This window comes from Oncorhynchus mykiss, chromosome 7, assembly GCF_013265735.2.
Source record: "Oncorhynchus mykiss isolate Arlee chromosome 7, USDA_OmykA_1.1, whole genome shotgun sequence".
Taxonomy (NCBI): Eukaryota; Metazoa; Chordata; class Actinopteri; order Salmoniformes; family Salmonidae; genus Oncorhynchus; species Oncorhynchus mykiss.
The window spans coordinates 81,785,944-81,808,247 of record NC_048571.1 but is presented as its reverse complement, the minus strand read 5'-3'; the positions used below and the strand labels follow the sequence as shown (position 1 = coordinate 81,808,247).

General features: G+C 43.1%; 2 protein-coding genes across 9 annotated transcripts in view; one reads left to right on the top strand and one right to left on the bottom strand.

The window, feature by feature from the left end:
• The window catches only part of LOC110528605 (glutamate receptor-interacting protein 2), a 325,911-nt gene that overhangs the window by 184,349 nt on the left and 119,258 nt on the right, over nucleotides 1–22,304 (top strand). The gene's annotated exons all lie outside the window — the stretch shown is intronic.
• LOC110528604 lies at nucleotides 348–13,780 on the bottom strand. 4 transcript variants are annotated; one of them, XM_036984216.1, is made up of 17 exons: nucleotides 13,649–13,780; nucleotides 13,258–13,351; nucleotides 12,944–13,045; nucleotides 12,584–12,862; nucleotides 10,876–11,149; nucleotides 10,502–10,647; nucleotides 9,778–9,888; nucleotides 8,055–8,328; nucleotides 7,681–7,826; nucleotides 6,957–7,067; nucleotides 5,232–5,505; nucleotides 4,858–5,003; nucleotides 1,925–2,198; nucleotides 1,551–1,696; nucleotides 926–1,068; nucleotides 597–706; nucleotides 348–525 (listed from the first exon to the last, which is right to left on the bottom strand). In XM_036984216.1, the coding sequence occupies exons 1-17, from the start codon at nucleotides 13,649–13,651 to the stop codon at nucleotides 384–386; spliced, it is 2,775 nt and encodes a 924-aa protein (XP_036840111.1). In that variant the 5' UTR covers nucleotides 13,652–13,780; the 3' UTR covers nucleotides 348–383. The 4 variants fall into 4 exon arrangements, with proteins under 4 accessions (XP_036840111.1, XP_036840113.1, XP_036840112.1 ...); XM_036984218.1 differs by lacking the exon at nucleotides 6,957–7,067; XM_036984217.1 differs by lacking the exon at nucleotides 9,778–9,888.

The window sequence follows — 22,304 nt, the reverse complement described above, 5'->3', positions numbered from 1 at the left end:
GAATCTCCCATAAGTGTTCAATTGGGTTGAGATCTGGTGACTGAGACGGCCATGGCATATGGTTTACATCATTTTCCTGCTCATCAAACCATTCAGTGACCACTCGTTCCCTAATGGATGGGGGGGGGGGGGGGGGGGGGGGGGTTGTCATCCTGGAAGAGACCACTCCCATCAGGATAGATCTGATTCACCATAGGTTGAAGGCGGTCACTCAGAATGGCTGTGTATTTATTGGTGTTTACCGTTCCCTCTAAGTGGTTGAGTGGACCTAAACCATGCCAGGAAAATGCACCCCACACCATAACAGAGCCAGCAGATCCACCCTCATTTACTGAAATGTTTCCTTATTTTGGCAGGTACATGTAGTACAGAGAGTATGAGAATTAAAATATCTCACAGATCCAGTTGTTTGACTTGTGACATTCCTCGTCGTTCCACTCCCCTGGGTCTGATGAATGGTGGATAAACGCCACACAGTCCTGGTCGGCCCCTAAAGAGCTGCTAGGCTTTCCAGTCTTCCAATACCTGCAGAATAAACAGAGAATCAGACTGGCCACTCCCCAGTCAGGGAATTTTAATTGACACAGAACTCTTACGCTGTGGTCAGTGGTGTGCCGTCCACCCATTTCCAGGTCCCCTCAGTGTCAACGTTCGTCAGACCGATCCAGGTCTCATTCCCCGGTCCGTATAACCCATTGATAAATGTCTGTTGTTACGGCAGAAAGACAGGATTGTTAATACAAAGTCTCCACTGCACATAAACGCACACACACACACACACACACACACGCTCGTGCACACACACACACACACACGCTCGTGCACACACACACGCTCGTGCACACACACACGCGCGCGTGCGCGCACGCACGCACGCAGACACACACACACACACACGTACACACACACACAAACACACACACACCTGTTCCTCTCTGCTGTTTATGATCACCAGTTGTGCTCCTCTCTCGTTGCAGTCCTTTCTGCTCTCCTCCCAGGTTTTAATCACGGTGGAGGTGTAGTAACAGCTGAAGCCAGATGTCTTCCATCCTTCAGGACAGGGTCTCCCTAGAAATATCAAGATGACATTTTTATTTTCTTATTTTTACATTCATTTTTACTTTCAATAGAAAAAATGCAACATATAAGGAAATAAAAACGGGAACAAAATATTTTCCCAAATATTTATATATATTTAACCTTTATATAGCTAGGTAAGTCAGTTAAGAACTAATTGTTATTTATGATGATGGCCTACACCGGCCAAACCCGGACGACGCTGGGCCAATTGTGCTCCGCCGTATGGGACTCCCAATCACAGCTGGTTGTGATACTGCCTGGATAAATTGTTAGCCGCATATTATGTGATACAGACAGTCCTTTCCAATGTACTGTAAACTGACATTTTACTGTTAATCTTGTTGTTTAGATTTTCTATCTTCCTTTGTAGCTGGTCTCTCTCATTAGTCAGGTTGTTATAACTGGTCTGTAGCTGGTCTCTCTCTTTAGTCAGATGAATGCGACCAGTGAAGACAGTTACAGATTATTACCTGCAGGAGTACCATGAACTTCCAACTCACACAGAGTGAGCCATTCCGACCTGCCAGGGATGACCACAACAACGTAGCGACCCTCCATCTCATTGCACTGGAAGGTGTGGGTCTCTCCTGCTGGGATGTGGGAGATGACGGCACACCTGAGCGAGAGAGTAAGAAAGATGGACAGACAGATATGGAGTGAAAGAGGGAGAGAGAAAGAGATGAGATAATCAGAGTGATTTAAGACGCTCTATAATGTACCATACATATTCTGACTCTGTTAAATATGAAGCCACAGAATAGCTACAGTAGCATGGACGAAGACCAATGTATCAGAAAACCTTAGAGACAGGACATAAAAATGTACCAACATCTATGTGTGTCACCTGGGGTTGTTGGTGCCGTTGTTCTCCAATGAGTTACCGATGCGGATCTCAGCACCATCAAGCCTCTCAGGACAGCAGTCTCCTCTGTTGGTGAGGGTGACATCTGTTATTCTGTACACATTCAGCAGGTCCACTCTCCACCACGGGTTTCTGTCTTTCAGAGTGTGGGTGCAGGATCCATAGTGTGTGTTTCTTTTCCCATCGATGGCATCGGAAGCGTTGCGATTATTAAACAGTGATGACTGAGTGGCCACTCCATTCAACGCCACATTTCCTACAGGGACATAACGAAGAATGTTTGAATACAGAAAGTACCTGTTTGATTGTTGTAAGCATAGCCTGTGGTTGACAGGACATTTTGAAGATTAGGGCCCTGTTGAATTAGGGACCTCTGAATAAATCACCAGCTGACAAGGAAGGAGAGGAGGATACCTGAGGACGAACTGAGAACAGAGAAACTAGAAAATGTACATTTCCAAATTAAAATGTGCATGCTTGCTAGCTTGTGTTTGTGGTTGTTACATACGTTATAGTAATGATAGTGACTGCAGTAGTAATGGTAATGACTGGTTATAATTGAAAAAAGTAGTTTGATTAATTGAGTGATTGATTGATTTATAGCCTGAACAAGTGATCATTGATGTGGTGTCTGTATCTTTAAAGGTTCAAAAGATACTAATACTGTTGGGGGTGATTTTATGCTAATTTAAGCAACTTTAAATAGTTATAATTAATAAATATTTGTAAAATGTTAAAGTTGATTTTATGTTTGTAGCTGGAATGGTTAAATTGCAGTAGCATTTAAAATGTCTCCCACCGTGTATAGTTGACATTATGTCCTTAAAATGTAATGTAAATTATTGTGGCTTGATATAGCAAAAGTTTGACTTGAAACATTTCTGAAACATTATTTTTTAGAGTGCTACGTCCTTTATGTACTTCCACAGAGTCAGATGAACTCATGGAAAACAGTTTCATGACTCTGCAGGAGTATGAAGGAAGTTAGAGTTAGTTTTGCGAGCCAATGCTAACTAGCGTTAGTGCAGTGACTGGAAGACTGCAGGTAGAGTAGCTAACGCTAGCGTACCTGTGTCTTGAGATACTGCTGTTTTAGTAATCACAACACCTACTTTCTCTTAACTTTTCCAAACATTTGACGTTTTGATCACTTTCCCAACAACTTGGACAAAAACTTATTGCATATGAAATCTGAAATCAGAACAGAAATATGTTCTACCAATCAAGTTATAGCACTGGGGGAGCATATAAAACGGATTATGTCACACAACTAACCCCTACCCACTAAACTAGCCCACTATAACAAAACCCCACTCACTAACCAAACTACAATAGCAAACCTACTTACAATGGCCCACCTATCTAAAACATTCACTATTACTTCTGCGATGTACTGCTACTAGTACTTCTGGGTTGCTTACTACCACTACCTAGTCTCCCATTGAAGACTACTATCAACTATTTATAAAACAGTCCCTCCCTTCTACTACACCGGCATCAATTCTTCAACACTAACACATTTCTAAACGTCTTCCAGCAAGCACCATCATATTTCTCTCCCCAAATATTAGCCATTTTGAGTAAAAATGTAGTAATCTAAGTCTAGTGGATGAAATAAGTGATCTAACTGTCTCAACGTAATATAGTTGTTATTGTATTATGTAATACAGACAGTAATTTCCAATTGTTCAGTAAATTGAAATGTTACCTTTGATTTTCAGCTTTTCTGTCTCCCTCTGATGCTGGTCTCTCTCTTTAGTCAGGTTGATATAACTGGTCTGTAGCTGGTCTCTCTCTTTAGTCAGGTTGTTATTACTGGTCTGTAGCTGGTCTCTCTCTTTAGTCAGGTTATTGTAACTGGTCTGTAGCTGGTCTCTCTCTTTAGTCAGGTTGATATAACTGGTCTGTAGCTGGTCTCTCTCTTTAATCAGGTTATTATAACTGGTCTGTAGCTGGTCTCTCTCTTTAGTCAGGTTATTATAACTGGTCTGTAGCTGGTCTCTCTCTTTAGTCAGGTTGATATAACTGGTCTGTAGCTGGTCTCTCTCTTTAGTCAGGTTGATATAACTGGTCTGTAGCTGGTCTCTCTCTTTAGTCAGGTTGTTATTACTGGTCTGTAGCTGGTCTCTCTCTTTAGTCAGGTTATTGTAACTGGTCTGTAGCTGGTCTCTCTCTTTAGTCAGGTTGTTATTACTGGTCTGTAGCTGGTCTCTCTCTTTAGTCAGGTTGTTATAACTGGTCTGTAAGCTGTCTTTCTCTGCACCGGAAAGCTCACCAGTGACTAATGGAACAGTGAAAAAGTTAATCAGTGATTACATCACTGAGGATTTAGAATGCTCCCCCCCCCCCCCCCCCCCCCCCCCCCCACTCCCTTCTGCCCTCAGGACAACTTCAATTCCTCTGGCAATGGACTCTACGAGGTTCCCGAAAGCGATCCACAGGAATGCTGATCCATGTTGATGCCAATGTTTCCCATAGTTGTGTCAAGTTGGCTGGATGTCCTTTGGGTGGTGGACCATGTTTGATACACATGGGAAACTGCTGAGTGTGAAAAAAAACAGGAGCATTGCAGTTCTTGACACAAACCGGTGCTCCTGGGACCCCTTTCAAAGGCACGTACATATTTTGTCTTGCCCATTCACCCTCTGAATGTCACACAAAGAATCCATGTCTACATTTTCTCAAGTATTAAAATCCTTCTTTAACCTGTCTCTTCCCTTTCAACTACACTGATTGAAGTGGATTTAACAAGTGACATCAATAAGGGGATCATAGCTTTCACCTGGATTCTCCTGGTCAGTCTATGTCATGGAAAGAGCAGGTGTTATTAATGTTCTCTACACTCAGTGTATAAAAGTAATGTAAACCTTACTTGATGATGAATGCGACCAGTGAAGACAGTTACAGATTATTACCTGCAGGAATACCATGAACTTCCAACTCACACAGAGTGAGCCATTCCGACCTGCCAGGGATGACCACAACAACGTAGCGACCCTCCATCTCATTGCACTGGAAGGTGTGGGTCTCTCCTGCTGGGATGTGGGAGATGACGGCACACCTGAGCGAGAGAGTAAGAAAGATGGACAGACAGATATGGAGTGAAAGAGGGAGAGAGAAAGAGATGAGATAATCAGAGTGATTTAAGACGCTCTATAATGTACCATACATATTCTGACTCTGTTAAATATGAAGCCACAGAATAGCTACAGTAGCATGGACGAAGACCAATGTATCAGAAAACCTTAGAGACAGGACATAAAAATGTACCAACATCTATGTGTGTCACCTGGGGTTGTTGGTGCCGTTGTTCTCCAATGAGTTACCGATGCGGATCTCAGCACCATCAAGCCTCTCAGGACAGCAGTCTCCTCTGTTGGTGAGGGTGACATCTGTTATTCTGTACACATTCAGCAGGTCCACTCTCCACCACGGGTTTCTGTCTTTCAGAGTGTGGGTGCAGGATCCATAGTGTGTGTTTTTTTTCCCATCGATGGCATCGGAAGCGTCGCGATTATTATACAGTGATGACTGAGTGGCCACTCCATTCAACGCCACATTTCCTACAGGGACATAACAAAGAATGTTTGAATACAGAAAGTACCTGTTTGATTGTTGTAAGCATAGCCTGTGGTTGACAGGACTTTTTGAAGATTAGGGCCCTGTTGAATTAGGGACCTCTGAATAAATCACCAGCTGACAAGGAAGGAGAGGAGGATACCTGAGGACGAACTGAGAACAGAGAAACTAGAAAATGTACATTTCCAAATTAAAATGTGCATGCTTGCTAGCTTGTATTTGTGGTTGTTACATACGTTATAGTAATGATAGTGACTGCAGTAGTAATGGTAATGACTGGTTATAATTGAAAAAGTAGTTTGATTAATTGAGTGATTGATTGATTTATAGCCTGAACAAGTGATCATTGATGTGGTGTCTGTATCTTTAAAGGTTCAAAAGATACTAATACTGTTGGGGGTGATTTTATGCTAATTTAAGCAACTTTAAATAGTTATAATTTATAAATATTTGTAAAATGTTAAAGTTGATTTTATGTTTGTAGCTGGAATGGTTAAATTGCAGTAGCATTTAAAATGTCTCCCACCGTGTATAGTTGACATTGTGTCCTTAAAATGTTATGTAAATTATTGTGGCTTGATATAGCAAAAGTTTGACTTGAAACATTTCTGAAACATTATTTTTTAGAGTGCTACGTCCTTTATGTACTTCCACAGAGTCAGATGAACTCATGGAAAACAGTTTCATGACTCTGCAGGAGTATGAAGGAAGTTAGAGTTAGTTTTGCGAGCCAATGCTAACTAGCGTTAGTGCAGTGACTGGAAGACTGCAGGTAGAGTAGCTAACGCTAGCGTACCTGTGTCTTGAGATACTGCTGTTTTAGTAACCACAACACCTACTTTCTCTTAACTTTTCCAAACATTTGACGTTTTGATCACTTTCCCAACAACTTGGACAAAAACTTATTGCATATGAAATCTGAAATCAGAACAGAAATATGTTCTACCAATCAAGTTATAGCACTGGGGGAGCATATAAAACGGATTATGTCACACAACTAACCCCTACCCACTAAACTAGCCCACTATAACAAAACCCCACTCACTAACCAAACTACAATAGCAAACCTACTTACAATGGCCCACCTATCTAAAACATTCACTATTACTTCTGCGATGTACTGCTACTAGTACTTCTGGGTTGCTTACTACTACTACCTAGTCTCCCATTGAAGACTACTATCAACTATTTATAAAACAGTCCCTCCCTTCTACTACACCGGCATCAATTCTTCAACACTAACACATTTCTAAACGTCTTCCAGCAAGCACCATCATATTTCTCTCCCCAAATATTAGCCATTTTGAGTAAAAATGTAGTAATCTAAGTCTAGTGGATGAAATAAGTGATCTAACTGTCTCAACGTAATATAGTTGTTATTGTATTATGTAATACAGACAGTAATTTCCAATTGTTCAGTAAATTGAAATGTTACCTTTGATTTTCAGTTTTTCTGTCTCCCTCTGATGCTGGTCTCTCTCTTTAGTCAGGTTGTTATAACTGGTCTGTAAGCTGTCTTTCTCTGCACCGGAAAGCTCACCAGTGACTAATGGAACAGTGAAAAAGTTAATCAGTGATTACATCACTGAGGATTTAGAATGCTTTCTGCCCTCAGGACAACTTCAATTCCTCTGGCAATGGACTCTACGAGGTTCCCGAAAGCGATCCACAGGAATGCTGATCCATGTTGATGCCAATGTTTCCCATAGTTGTGTCAAGTTGGCTGGATGTCCTTTGGGTGGTGGACCATGTTTGATACACATGGGAAACTGCTGAGTGTGAAAAAAAAACAGGAGCATTGCAGTTCTTGACACAAACCGGTGCTCCCGGGACCTAATACCATCCCCCTTTCAAAGGCACGTACATATTTTGTCTTGCCCATTCACCCTCTGAATGTCACACAAAGAATCCATGTCTACATTTTCTCAAGTATTAAAATCCTTCTTTAACCTGTCTCTTCCCTTTCAACTACACTGATTGAAGTGGATTTAACAAGTGACATCAATAAGGGGATCATAGCTTTCAATTGGTTTCACCTGGGCAGTCCATGTCATGGAAAGAGCAGGTGTTATTAATGTTCTCTACACTCAGTGTATAAAAGTAATGTAAACCTTACTTGATGATGAATGCGACCAGTGAAGACAGTTAAGGATTATTACCTGCAGGAGTACCATGAACTTCCAACTCACACAGAGTGAGCCATTCCGACCTGCCAGGGATGACCACAACAACGTAGCGACCCTCCATCTCATTGCACTGGAAGGTGTGGGACTCTCCTGCTGGGATGTGGGAGATGACGGCACATCTGAGCGAGAGAGTAAGAAAGATGGAGAGACAGATATGGAGTGAAAGAGGGAGAGAGAAAGAGATGAGATAATCAGAGTGATTTAAGACGCTCTATAATGTACCATACATATTCTGACTCTGTTAAATATGAAGCCACAGAATAGCTACAGTAGCATGGATGAAGACCAATGTATCAGAAAACCTTAGAGACAGGACATAAAAATGTACCAACATCTATATGTGTCACCTGGGGTTGTTGATGCCGTTGTTCTCCAATGAGTTACCGATGCGGATCTCAGCACCATCAAGCCTCTCAGGACAGCAGTCTCCTCTGTTGGTGAGGGTGACATCTGTTATTCTGTACACATTCAGCAGGTCCACTCTCCACCACGGGTTTCTGTCTTTCAGAGTGTGGGTGCAGGATTCATAGTGTGTGTTTCTTTTCCCATCGATGGCATCGGAAGCGTCGCGATTTTTATACAGTGATGACTGAGTGGCCACTCCATTCAACGCCACATTTCCTACAGGGACATAACGAAGAATGTTTGAATACAGAAAGTACCTGTTTGATTGTTGTAAGCATAGCCTGTGGTTGACAGGACATTTTGAAGATTAGGGCCCTGTTGAATTAGGGACCTCTGAATAAATCACCAGCTGACAAGGAAGGAGAGGAGGATACCTGAGGACGAACTGAGAACAGAGAAACTAGAAAATGTACATTTCCAAATTAAAATGTGCATGCTTGCTAGCTTGTATTTGTGGTTGTTACATACGTTATAGTAATGATAGTGACTGCAGTAGTAATGGTAATGACTGGTTATAATTGAAAAAGTAGTTTGATTAATTGAGTGATTGATTGATTTATAGCCTGAACAAGTGATCATTGATGTGGTGTCTGTATCTTTAAAGGTTCAAAAGATACTAATACTGTTGGGGGTGATTTTATGCTAATTTAAGCAACTTTAAATAGTTATAATTTATCAATATTTGTAAAATGTTAAAGTTGATTTTATGTTTGTAGCTAGAATGGTTAAATTGCAGTAGCATTTAAAATGTCTCCCACCGTGTATAGTTGACATTGTGTCCTTAAAATGTTATGTAAATTATTGTGGCTTGATATAGCAAAAGTTTGACTTGAAACATTTCTGAAACATTATTTTTTAGAGTGCTACGTCCTTTATGTACTTCCACAGAGTCAGATGAACTCATGGAAAACAGTTTCATGACTCTGCAGGAGTATGAAGGAAGTTAGAGTTAGTTTTGCGAGCCAATGCTAACTAGCGTTAGTGCAGTGACTGGAAGACTGCAGGTAGAGTAGCTAACGCTAGCGTACCTGTGTCTTGAGATGCTGCTGTTTTAGTAACCACAACACCTACTTTCTCTTAACTTTTCCAAACATTTGACGTTTTGATCACTTTCCCAACAACTTGGACAAAAATTATTGCATATGAAATCTGAAATCAGAACAGAAATATGTTCTACCAATCAAGTTATAGCACTGGGGGAGCATATAAAACGGATTATGTCACACAACTAACCCCTACCCACTAAACTAGCCCACTATAACAAAACCCCACTCACTAACCAAACTACAATAGCAAACCTACTTACAATGGCCCACCTATCTAAAACATTCACTATTACTTCTGCGATGTACTGCCACTAGTACTTCTGGGTTGCTTACTACTACTACCTAGTCTCCCATTGAAGACTACTATCAACTATTTATAAAACAGTCCCTCCCTTCTACTACACCGGCATCAATTCTTCAACACTAACAAATTTCTAAACGTCTTCCAGCAAGCACCATCATATTTCTCTCCCCAAATATTAGCCATTTTGAGTAAAATGTAGTAATCTAAGTCTAGTGGATGAAATAAGTGATCTAACTGTCTCAACGTAATATAGTTGCTATTGTATTATGTAATACAGACAGTAATTTCCAATTGTTCAGTAAATTGAAATGTTACCTTTGATTTTCAGTTTTTCTGTCTCCCTCTGATGCTGGTCTCTCTCTTTAGTCAGGTTGTTATAACTGGTCTGTAAGCTGTCTTTCTCTGCACCGGAAAGCTCACCAGTGACTAATGGAACAGTGAAAAAGTTAATCAGTGATTACATCACTGAGGATTTAGAATGCTTTCTGCCCTCAGGACAACTTCAATTCCTCTGGCAATGGACTCTACGAGGTTCCCGAAAGCGATCCACAGGAATGCTGATCCATGTTGATGCCAATGTTTCCCATAGTTGTGTCAAGTTGGCTGGATGTCCTTTGGGTGGTGGACCATGTTTGATACACATGGGAAACTGCTGAGTGTGAAAAAAAAACAGGAGCATTGCAGTTCTTGACACAAACCGGTGCTCCCGGGACCTAATACCATCCCCCTTTCAAAGGCACGTACATATTTTGTCTTGCCCATTCACCCTCTGAATGTCACACAAAGAATCCATGTCTACATTTTCTCAAGTATTAAAATCCTTCTTTAACCTGTCTCTTCCCTTTCAACTACACTGATTGAAGTGGATTTAACAAGTGACATCAATAAGGGGATCATAGCTTTCAATTGGTTTCACCTGGGCAGTCCATGTCATGGAAAGAGCAGGTGTTATTAATGTTCTCTACACTCAGTGTATAAAAGTAATGTAAACCTTACTTGATGATGAATGCGATCAGTGAAGACAGTTAAGGATTATTACCTGCAGGAGTACCATGAACTTCCAACTCACACAGAGTGAGCCATTCCGACCTGCCAGGGATGACCACAACAACGTAGCGACCCTCCATCTCATTGCACTGGAAGGTGTGGGACTCTCCTGCTGGGATGTGGGAGATGACGGCACATCTGAGCGAGAGAGTAAGAAAGATGGAGAGACAGATATGGAGTGAAAGAGGGAGAGAGAAAGAGATGAGATAATCAGAGTGATTTAAGACGCTCTATAATGTACCATACATATTCTGACTCTGTTAAATATGAAGCCACAGAATAGCTACAGTAGCATGGACGAAGACCAATGTATCAGAAAACCTTAGAGACAGGACATAAAAATGTACCAACATCTATATGTGTCACCTGGGGTTGTTGATGCCGTTGTTCTCCAATGAGTTACCGATGCGGATCTCAGCACCATCAAGCCTCTCAGGACAGCAGTCTCCTCTGTTGGTGAGCGTGACATCTGTTATTCTGTACACATTCAGCAGGTCCACTCTCCACCACGGGTTTCTGTCTTTCAGAGTGTGGGTGCAGGATTCATAGTGTGTGTTTCTTTTCCCATCGATGGCATCGGAAGCGTCGCGATTTTCATACAGTGATGACTGAGTGGCCACTCCATTCAACGCCACATTTCCTACAGGGACATAACGAAGAATGTTTGAATACAGAAAGTACCTGTTTGATTGTTGTAAGCATAGCCTGTGGTTGACAGGACATTTTGAAGATTAGGGCCCTGTTGAATTAGGGACCTCTGAATAAATCACCAGCTGACAAGGAAGGAGAGGAGGATGCCTGAGGACGAACTGAGAACAGAGAAACTAGAAAATGTACATTTCCAAATTAAAATGTGCATGCTTGCTAGCTTGTATTTGTGGTTGTTACATACGTTATAGTAATGATAGTGACTGCAGTAGTAATGGTAATGACTGGTTATAATTGAAAAAGTAGTTTGATTAATTGAGTGATTTATAGCCTGAACAAGTGATAATTGATGTGGTGTCTGTATCTTTAAAGGTTCAAAAGATACTAATACTGTTGGGGGTGATTTTATGCTAATTTAAGCAACTTTAAATAGTTATAATTTATAAATATTTGTAAAATGTTAAAGTTGATTTTATGTTTGTAGCTGGAATGGTTAAATTGCAGTAGCATTTAAAATGTCTCCCACCGTGTATAGTTGACATTGTGTCCTTAAAATGTTATGTAAATTATTGTGGCTTGATATAGCAAAAGTTTGACTTGAAACATTTCTGAAACATTATTTTTTAGAGTGCTACGTCCTTTATGTACTTCCACAGAGTCAGATGAACTCATGGAAAACAGTTTAATGACTCTGCAGGAGTATGAAGGAAGTTAGAGTTAGTTTTGCTAGCCAATGCTAACTAGCGTTAGTGCAGTGACTGGAAGACTGCAGGTGGAGTAGCTAACGCTAGCGTACCTGTGTCTTGAGATACTGCTGTTTTAGTAACCACAACACCTACTTTCTCTTAAATTTTGATCACTTTCCCAACAACTTGGACAAAAACTTATTGCATATGATATCTGAAATCAGAACAGAAATATGTTCTACCAATCAAGTTATAGCACTGGGGGAGCATATAAAACTGATTATGTCACACAACTAACCCCTACCCACTAAACTAGCCCACTATAACAAAACCCCACTCACTAACCAAACTACAATAGCAAACCAACTTACAATAGCTAACCCATGGCCCACCTATCTAAAACATTCACTATTACTTCTGCGATGTACTGCCACTAGTACTTCTGGGCTGCTTACTACTACTACCTAGTCTCCCATTGAAGACTACTATCAACTATTTATAAAACAGTCCCTCCCTCTACTACACCGGCATCAATTCTTCAACACTAACAAATTTCTAAACGTCTTCCAGCAAGCACCATCATATTTCTCTCCCCAAATATTAGCCATTTTGAGTAAAATGTAGTAATCTAAGTCTAGTGGATGAAATAAGTGATCTAACTGTCTCAACGTAATATAGTTGCTATTGTATTATGTAATACAGACAGTAATTTCCAATTGTTCAGTAAATTGAAATGTTACCTTTGATTTTCAGTTTTTCTGTCTCCCTCTGATGCTGGTCTCTCTCTTTAATCAGGTTGTTATAACTGGTCTGTAGCTGGTCTCTCTCTTTAGTCAGGTTGTTATAACTGGTCTGTAGCTGGTCTCTCTCTTTAGTCAGGTTGTTATAACTGGTCTGTAGCTGGTCTCTCTCTTTAGTCAGGTTGTTATAACTGGTCTGTAGCTGGTCTCTCTCTTTAGTCAGGTTGTTATTACTGGTTTGTAGCTGGTCTCTTTCATCACGGTAACGCTGACCAGTGTCTAAGGGAACAGATAAAATATTAATCAATGATTATGTCACTGATCATTAAGAATGCTTCAGTGAAAACATACTAAACTTACAGTTGACACACATGCCTATGATCCCAGCCAGTAGGAGAATACACAGCAATCCAAGACACAATGCAGCAACTCCGAATGATCTCTTCCACCACTGAAAATGCACTGAATCACAAGAATGTTTCATTCAATCTTCCAACATTTATTGTTCATTTTTATTTTACTTTACAGAAATTCATTATTTGCTTTCTACTCAACCCCGCCACCATTAGACTCAAACACAGACTGTGTGTGTGTGTGTGTGTGTGTGTGTGTGTGTGTGTGTGTGTGTGTGTGTGTGTGTGTGTGTGTGTGTGTGTTTGTGTGTGCGTTGATACCTGAATATTGAAAGCCATGTCTTGTTCTGGGCTTGACATACATGTCGTCATCCATATCCAAGATTTTCATTGTGCTGGAGTCATTGTCTTCTGTCTGTGTTTATATAGATTTCCTCAGATATCTTTACATATATGCTCAAATACTTCTGTATCTTGCACTGCTTTAGGTGTACATTTAGAAAATACGATGCTTGCACATGACTAAATGTTTACTAAAGCTTACCAAAGCTTGTCCTCATAAACCGTTTAGAGTAAAAACACTTGAAACAAACAGTCACATGCCACATAAGCACACACAAACAGTCTGTTTCTCAGACAGTGACACATCAGGCAAAGAAAATAATCAGCATATGAATACAAAATAACAAACGCAATGAAAAAACATTCTTACCATGGTCACAGTTAAATGGATACATCCAAATATGCTGCACTGGTGTGTATTGAAGTAATATGGAGGGGCGGTCTGAGCTGGTGGTAATGACTCAATGTCTTATTTGCCATGTTCCCATAGTTGATTAAAGGCTAAAGTCTGATTGCAACACATGTTACTCAACACGTCCATGTGAGGTTATTATTTTGATTTTTTTTTACCGTTTATTAATTTATGCTGCTTTGAAAGTTGATAAAGTTGTAAAACCACGTAGGAGACAAGGAATGTATAATATTCTGCTGGGATTATCCACACTACAGTACATTACTCATGTATTTAGAATAGAGAGACTTTCACAAAACTTGCAACAAAAAAAAAAGGCTTTCCATGAACATTATCTCATCAAGTTCTCCGATTTGGCCAAACATTAACCGTATTAAATTGAATATTTGTTTTCCATGCAGGACATTGTTTCTAGTATTGCTGTAGAACATTTCCTCCTTTCCATTTCTCCCCCCTTCGGTCTCATGTCATGTTGTGTTCTCATTAGAACACAGTCAGTTGAGCGATCAGGCTTCATTTTGCCTCAGTCCTTCTCTGTCGCGCTGAATGCCTTGTCACTGTTACAGCATTTAGATTAGAAAGACAGTGAGTCTCTCATAGACACAGGAAAAGGCATGGGTCCCTTTTACCGTTAATGTATAGTAAAGAAAATTATACTATTGGGGACATCAAACATTCAGGCAGACTATGGAAGCTCTAGTCTGGAGCTACTAGTTCAATTATGTTCCGGAGCATTTCTGAACTATCTAAATGTTAGATTTTTTTAAAATGTGACTGGGCAACATTAACTATCATCGAAAAACTGAATGATTTTTTGCCATACTAAATTATTTTATAAACTGCTAATTTTCCTGATGTCGACAGTTTGTGTTAGTGCCTTACACTAGCTCCCATTTTCACCGCATACAATTTAGTGAAGTTACAGTACTCATCGGTTTTACCTCAGATTGGTGATGGTTTGGGACCGTTTATTTTATCTTATGGGGATGTCGGTCGCAAGACTTAGAAAGAAAGTCATTTTTAAACTCTTATGGCAAGGGAAACCAAACAAATAAGGCGGGTCCCAGTCAGGACCAAAAGAAGACGTCCAAAAGACGTCTGTATAAGTCCCCTTACTGGGAAGTAGCCATCAACACGTAAAAACTAGAGGATGTCCTTGTCCCATCATGCTCTACCGACTCCTGTGGTGGGCCGGGCGCATGCACGCTGACGTGGTGGCCAGTTGTGCGGTGTTTCCTCCGACACATTGGTGCGGATGGCTTCCGGGTTAAGCGAGCAGTATGTCAAGAAGCAGTGTGGCATGGCAGAGTCGTGTTTCGGAGGACGCATGGTGTACGAGAGTTGCAGAGATGAGACAAGGCTGTAACTACCAATTGGATATCACAAAACTGTGGAGAAAAGGTGTGAAAAAAATGTATTAAAATAAATGAAAAAGTGCATTCTGTCTTCCCTTCTGCAGCTGGGTTATTTTGTCAGTTTGGAAGTCAAGATCATTAACAATCTTTATCTTTGACTTACTTCTTCTAAATTGTGCTTAGACTGAACTCTTGGCCATAGGTTCCTTTCTTTCCTCTCTGCCTCTAACAGACAGACTTTTCCCCTGTCTTAACTTCTCCTTTCATTACCCCATTCTGAGCTTTAGGACCCACTCATACTGCCGTGTCAGCTAATTCCGCTTTTATCTTAGACCACCAGGGGTGTCAAACCCATTCTATGAAGGGCCTTGTGTCTGCTGGTTTTTGGTTTTTCCTTTCAATTAATAAGACCTAGACAACCAGGTGAGTGGAGGTCCTTACTAATTAGTGACCTTAATTCATCAACCAAGTACAAAGGAGGAACAAAAACCTGCAGACACTTGGTTTTCCGTGGAATGAGTTCATAACCTCATATAAAAAAAAGGCAACTTTTCAGGAAGTGAAAAAAAACAGAACAGTCAACAAATCAGATATTCACACATCACCAAATAATTGCTATTTTACCAAAAAAATTCAAATAATAACAATAAACGATTACAATAGAGTTTTGCACACTTTATATGAGCACAACACATCACCGGGGGCAAACTACCTGCCCTCCAGGACACCTACAGCACCCGATGTCACAGGAAGGCCAAAAAGATCATCAAGGACAACAACCACCCGAGCCACTGCCTGTTCACCCTGCTATCATCCAGAAGGCGAGGTCAGTACAGGTGCATCAAAGCTGGGACCGAGAGAAAATGAATTGCCAACCAATCAGATATTCACACATCAACAAATAATTGCTATTTTACGAACACATAACAATAATAATAATAATAAACGGTTTTGCACACTTTTATGTAGCATTTTCTTATTTTTCTTGAAATCATTGATTAGAACGGGCAGTAAACACAGTGACAATTCTCCATTAACTGACAAGCATGAAAGATGAATCATGTGAATCATTTATAAAGTGTGTAGGCATACTAATGATTAACTAAGACACCATGTGTTGTACTTTACAATCAATCGTTGCTATTCCAGTTGAATAACTCACTTTGTTTATTCCCAAAAGTCCAGGCGCACACTCCAGGCTGTAGCTAGCCCAAAGGCCAGCAGATGGTAATATTGAGTCCTTTCATCTTACCGTCCAAAGGCATTGTATGCAGCCTGCTATACACTCCTATCCCCGTGGACCCGTGGCTGCAAAGGCGTTGATTTCCTTCTTAACTCTATTAAATAGCGAGACGGTGGGGAAAATATGAGAACATTCTTTATGAAACACAATTTTCCTCCACCACGCTAAAGTGGTAAATACCTAGGATTGCTAGTCCTGGATGTTGACTATCGCTTGCAGCAACACCCGGAAGTAGCATTAGCCACTCTAGCATGCTCCCTGCTCTGTTGTTGACCCTCCTGTAGCTCCCTGCTCTGTTGTTGACCCTCCTGTAGCTCCCTGCTCTGTTGTTGACCCTCCTGTAGCTCCCTGCTCTGTTGTTGACCCTCCAGTAGCTCCCTTCTCTCCCTGCTCTGCTGTTGACCCTCCTGTAGCTCCCTGCTCTGTTGTTGACCCTCCTGTAGCTCCCTGCTCTCCCTGCTCTGCTGTTGACCCTCCTGTAGCTCCCTGCTCTCCCTGCTCTGCTGTTGACCCTCCTGTAACTCCCTGCTCTCCCTGCTCTGTTGTTGACCCTCCTGTAGCTCCCTGCTCTCCCTGCTCTGCTGTTGACCCTCCTGTATCTCCCTGCTCTCCCTGCTCTGCTGTTGACCCTCCTGTAGCTCCTGCTCTGCTGTTGACCCTCCTTTAGCTCCCTGCTCTCCCTGCTCTGTTGTTGACCCTCCTGTCGGGCGCCCTGCTCTGTTGTTGCCCCTCCTGTAGCTCCCTGCTCTCCCTGTTCTGTTGTTGACCCTCCTGTAGATCCCTGCTCTGTTGTTGACCCTCCTGTAGCACCCTGATCTGTTGTTGACCCTCCTGTAGCTTCCTGCTCGGTTGTTGACCCTCCTGTAGCTCCCTGCTATGTTGTTGACCCTCCTGTCAACAACATCCCTGATCTGTTGTTTACCCTCCTGTAGCGTCCTACTCGGTTATTGACCCTCCTGTAGCTTCCTGCTCGGTTGTTGACCTTCCTGTAGCTCCCTGCTCTGTTGTTGACCCTCCTGTAGCTCCCTGATCTGTTGTTGACCCTCCTGTAGCTCCCTGCTCTGTTGTTAACCCTCCTGTAGCTCCCTGATCTGTTGTTGACCCTCCTGTAGCTCCCTGCTCTGTTGTTGACCCTCCTGTAGCTCCCTGCTCTGTTGTTGACCCTCCTGTAGCTCCCTGCTCTGTTGTTGACCCTCCTGTAGCTCCCTGCTCTCCCTGCTCTGCTGTTGACCCTCCTGTAGCTCCCTGCTCTCCCTGCTCTAATGTTGACCCTCCTGTAGCTCCCTGCTCTCCCTGCTCTGCTGTTGACCCTCCTGTAGCTCCCTGCTCTCCCTGCTCTGTTGTTGACACTCCTGTAGCTCCCTGCTCTCCCTGCTCTGCTGTTGACCCTCCTGTAGCTCCCTGCTCTCCCTGCTCTGCTGTTGACCCTCCTGTAGCTCCCTGCTCTGCTATTGACCCTCCTTTAGTTCCCTGCTCTCCCTGCTCTGTTGTTGACCCTCCTGTCGGGCGCCCTGCTCTGTTGACCCTCCTGTAGATCCCTGCTCTGTTGTTGACCCTCCTGTAGCACCCTGATCTGTTGTTGACCCTCCTGTAGCTTCCTGCTCGGTTGTTGACCCTCCTGTAGCTCCCTGCTATGTTGTTGACCCTCCTGTCAACAACATCCCTGATCTGTTGTTGACCCTCCTGTAGCTTCCTACTCGGTTATTGACCCTCCTGTAGCTTCCTGCTCAGTTGTTGACCCTCCTGTAGCTCTCTGCTCTCTTGTTTACCCTCCTGTAGCTCTCTGATCTGTTCTTTACCCTCCTGTAGCTTCCTACTTGGTTATTGACCCTCCTGTAGCTTCCTGCTCGGTTGTTGACCCTCCTGTAGCTCTCTGCTCTGTTGTTTTCCCTCCTGTAGCGTCCTACTCGGTTATTGACCCTCCTGTAGCTTCCTGCTCGGTTGTTGACCCTCCTGTAGCTCCCTGCTCTGTTGTTGATCCTCCTGTAGCTCCCTGATCTGTTGTTGACCCTCCTGTAGCTCCCTGCTCTGTTGGTGACCCTCCTGTAGCTCCCTGCTCTGTTGTTGATCCTCCTGTAGCTCTCTGCTCTGTTCTTTACCCTCCTGTAGCTTCCTACTCGGTTATTGACCCTCCTGTAGCTTCCTGCTCGGTTGTTGACCCTCCTGTAGCTCTCTGCTCTGTTGTTTACCCTCCTGTAGCGTTCTACTCGGTTATTGACCCTCCTGTAGCTTCCTGCTCTAATGTTGACCCTCCTGTAGCTCCCTGCTCTCCCTGCTCTGCTGTTGACCCTCCTGTAGCTCCCTGCTCTCCCTGCTCTGTTGTTGACACTCCTGTAGCTCCCTGCTCTCCCTGCTCTGCTGTTGACCCTCCTGTAGCTCCCTGCTCTCCCTGCTCTGCTGTTGACCCTCCTGTAGCTCCCTGCTCTGCTGTTGACCCTCCTTTAGTTCCCTGCTCTCCCTGCTCTGTTGTTGACCCTCCTGTCGGGCGCCCTGCTCTGTTGACCCTCCTGTAGATCCCTGCTCTGTTGTTGACCCTCCTGTAGCACCCTGATCTGTTGTTGACCCTCCTGTAGCTTCCTGCTCGGTTGTTGACCCTCCTGTAGCTCCCTGCTATGTTGTTGACCCTCCTGTCAACAACATCCCTGATCTGTTGTTGACCCTCCTGTAGCTTCCTACTCGGTTATTGACCCTCCTGTAGCTTCCTGCTCAGTTGTTGACCCTCCTGTAGCTCTCTGCTCTCTTGTTTACCCTCCTGTAGCTCTCTGATCTGTTCTTTAACCTCCTGTAGCTTCCTACTTGGTTATTGACCCTCCTGTAGCTTCCTGCTCGGTTGTTGACCCTCCTGTAGCTCTCTGCTCTGTTGTTTTCCCTCCTGTAGCGTCCTACTCGGTTATTGACCCTCCTGTAGCTTCCTGCTCGGTTGTTGACCCTCCTGTAGCTCCCTGCTCTGTTGTTGATCCTCCTGTAGCTCCCTGATCTGTTGTTGACCCTCCTGTAGCTCCCTGCTCTGTTGGTGACCCTCCTGTAGCTCCCTGCTCTGTTGTTTACCCTCCTGTAGCTCTCTGCTCTGTTCTTTACCCTCCTGTAGCTTCCTACTCGGTTATTGACCCTCCTGTAGCTTCCTGCTCGGTTGTTGACCCTCCTGTAGCTCTCTGCTCTGTTGTTTACCCTCCTGTAGCGTTCTACTCGGTTATTGACCCTCCTGTAGCTTCCTGCTTGGTTGTTGACCCTCCTGTAGCTCCCTGCTCTGTTGTTGATCCTCCTGTAGCTCCCTGATCTGTTGTTGACCCTCCTGTAGCTCCCTGCTCTGTTGGTGACCCTCCTGTAGCTCCCTGCTCTGTTGTTGACCCTCCTGTAGCTCCCTGCTCTGTTGTTGACCCTCCTGTAGCTCCCTGCTCTGTTGTTTTCCCTCCTGTAGCTTCCTGCTCGGTTGTTGACCCTCATGTAGTGCACTGCTCGGTTATTGACCCTTCTGTAGCTCCCTGCTCTGTTGTTGACCCTCCTGTAGCACCCTGATCTGTTGTTGACCCTCCTGTAGCTTCTTGCTCGGTTGTTGACCCTCCTGTAGCTCCCTGCTATGTTGTTGACCCTCCTGTCAACAACATCCCTGATCTGTTGTTTACCCTCCTGTAGCGTCCTACTCGGTTATTGACCCTCCTGTAGCTTCCTGCTCGGTTGTTGACCTTCCTGTAGCTCCCTGCTCTGTTGTTGACCCTCCTGTAGCTCCCTGATCTGTTGTTGACCCTCCTGTAGCTCCCTGCTATGTTGTTGACCCTCCTGTCAACAACATCCCTGATCTGTTGTTGACCCTCCTGTAGCTTCCTACTCGGTTATTGACCCTCCTGTAGCTTCCTGCTCAGTTGTTGACCCTCCTGTAGCTCTCTGCTCTCTTGTTTACCCTCCTGTAGCTCTCTGCTCTGTTCTTTACCCTCCTGTAGCTTCCTACTCGGTTATTGACCCTCCTGTAGCTTCCTGCTCGGTTGTTGACCCTCCTGTAGCTCTCTGCTCTGTTGTTTACCCTCCTGTAGCGTCCTACTCGGTTATTGACCCTCCTGTAGCTTCCTGCTCGGTTGTTGACCCTCCTGTAGCTCCCTGCTCTGTTGTTGATCCTCCTGTAGCTCCCTGATCTGTTGTTGACCCTCCTGTAGCTCCCTGCTCTGTTGGTGACCCTCCTGTAGCTCCCTGCTCTGTTGTTGACCCTCCTGTAGCTCCCTGCTCTGTTGTTGACCCTCCTGTAGCACCCTGCTCTGTTGTTTTCCCTCCTGTAGCTTCCTGCTCGGTTGTTGACCCTCATGTAGTGCACTGCTCGGTTATTGACCCTCCTGTAGCTCCCTGCTCTGTTGTTGACCCTCCTGTAGTGCACTGCTCTTCTGACCCTGTGTGGTAGTTCTCTGCTCTGCTGTTGTCTGCTCTTTGATGCCTGTTGTCTTAAACATTTAAAATAAGAGAAACACTGTCAATACCACAATTTTAAATGAATTAGCTACATCATTCAGTAGCAATTTAGAATGTTAATCAATTTCAGTACTTCAGCATTGCCATTTTCATATCAACAATTTATATTTTCGAAAGAAATCCGGAGCTGCCTAAACACTGACATTTTCCTTATGATTATGTTCCTCATCTGAGCTTTCACTGGCCACTCTTCTTTAAAGCTCAGCTCTGTGGAGTGTACGGATTAAAGTGGTCCTATGGACAGATACTCCAATCTCCGCTTTGCAGCTCCTTCAGGGTTATCTTTGGTCTCTTTGTTGCCTCTCTGATTAATGCTCTCCTTGCCTGGTCTGTGAGTTTTGGTGGGCAACCCTCTCTTGACAGGTTTGTTGTGGTGCCATATTTTTTCAATTTTTTTTTATTATGGATTTAATGGTGCTCCGTGGGATGTTCAAAATGTTCTGCTATTTTTTTATAACCCAACCCTGATCTGGACCCTGATCTGTACTTCTCCAAAACTTTGTCCCTGACCTGTTTGGAGAGCTCTTTGGTCTTCATGATGCCGCTTGCTCGGTGGTACTACTTGCTTAGTTATTTTGAAGACTCTGGGGCCTATCAGAACAGGTGTATATACGTATACTGAGATCATGTGACAGAGCATGTGACATTTAGATTGCACACAGATGTACTTTATTTAACTAATTATATGACCTCTGAAGGTAATTGGTTGCACCAGCTTCATAGCAAAGGTGAATATGCATGGACCACTTTTACATTTAAAAAAATAATAATTAACAAATCATTTTTTACATTATTACTTCACCAATTTGGACTATTTTGTGTATGTCCATTACATAAAATCCAAATAAAAACCCATTTAAATTACAGGTTGTAATGCAACAAAATACGAAAAATGCCAAGGGGGATGAATACTTTTGCAAGGCACTGTAGATGTTCAGTCTCCCCTGTCCTCAGCTTTTCTCCACAGAACAAAGAAACAGTATGTAATTTATAACCCCCCCCCCCCCAACCTGGGGTTGACCAATCAGAAGTCCTTGCAGTACAACTGGGCCAATGGCCAAATAACAAGGATCCTGCTCCGGACTCAATGTACAGACCGTAGCACACGTAGCTCTGAGTTCAGGAGTGACATTCCAAAGATTCTAATCAGCTGTTGAACTGAAACCCAACTCCTATTTACATTGACAATTCCCTATTGCCCGTTAGTACTTTCATCCTCTCCTCTACGTTGTGTATTTATCTTCAAAATATTCTTACACTAGCAGTAACCTTGCTGATGACACGATAGCTAGTAGTTAGCTAGCAACTGCCACGCACATCTGATCAATCTGTTCAATTTAGCTAGCTACCTAGCCATTTAATTTGCACTTTCCCTCAAAACACAATATCAAAGGCAGTTTTATAGTGTGAGAAATATTTGTCTTACTCCAGAAAGATACAACATTACATTGATTAAAGTGCAACTTATCTCTGATCATATCTGGCAACTGTACTCAAACATGAACCAAAATCTCCTTAGAAAAGTGAAGATGTGCCCTTCTCTTCAAGAGCCATGGTGGAG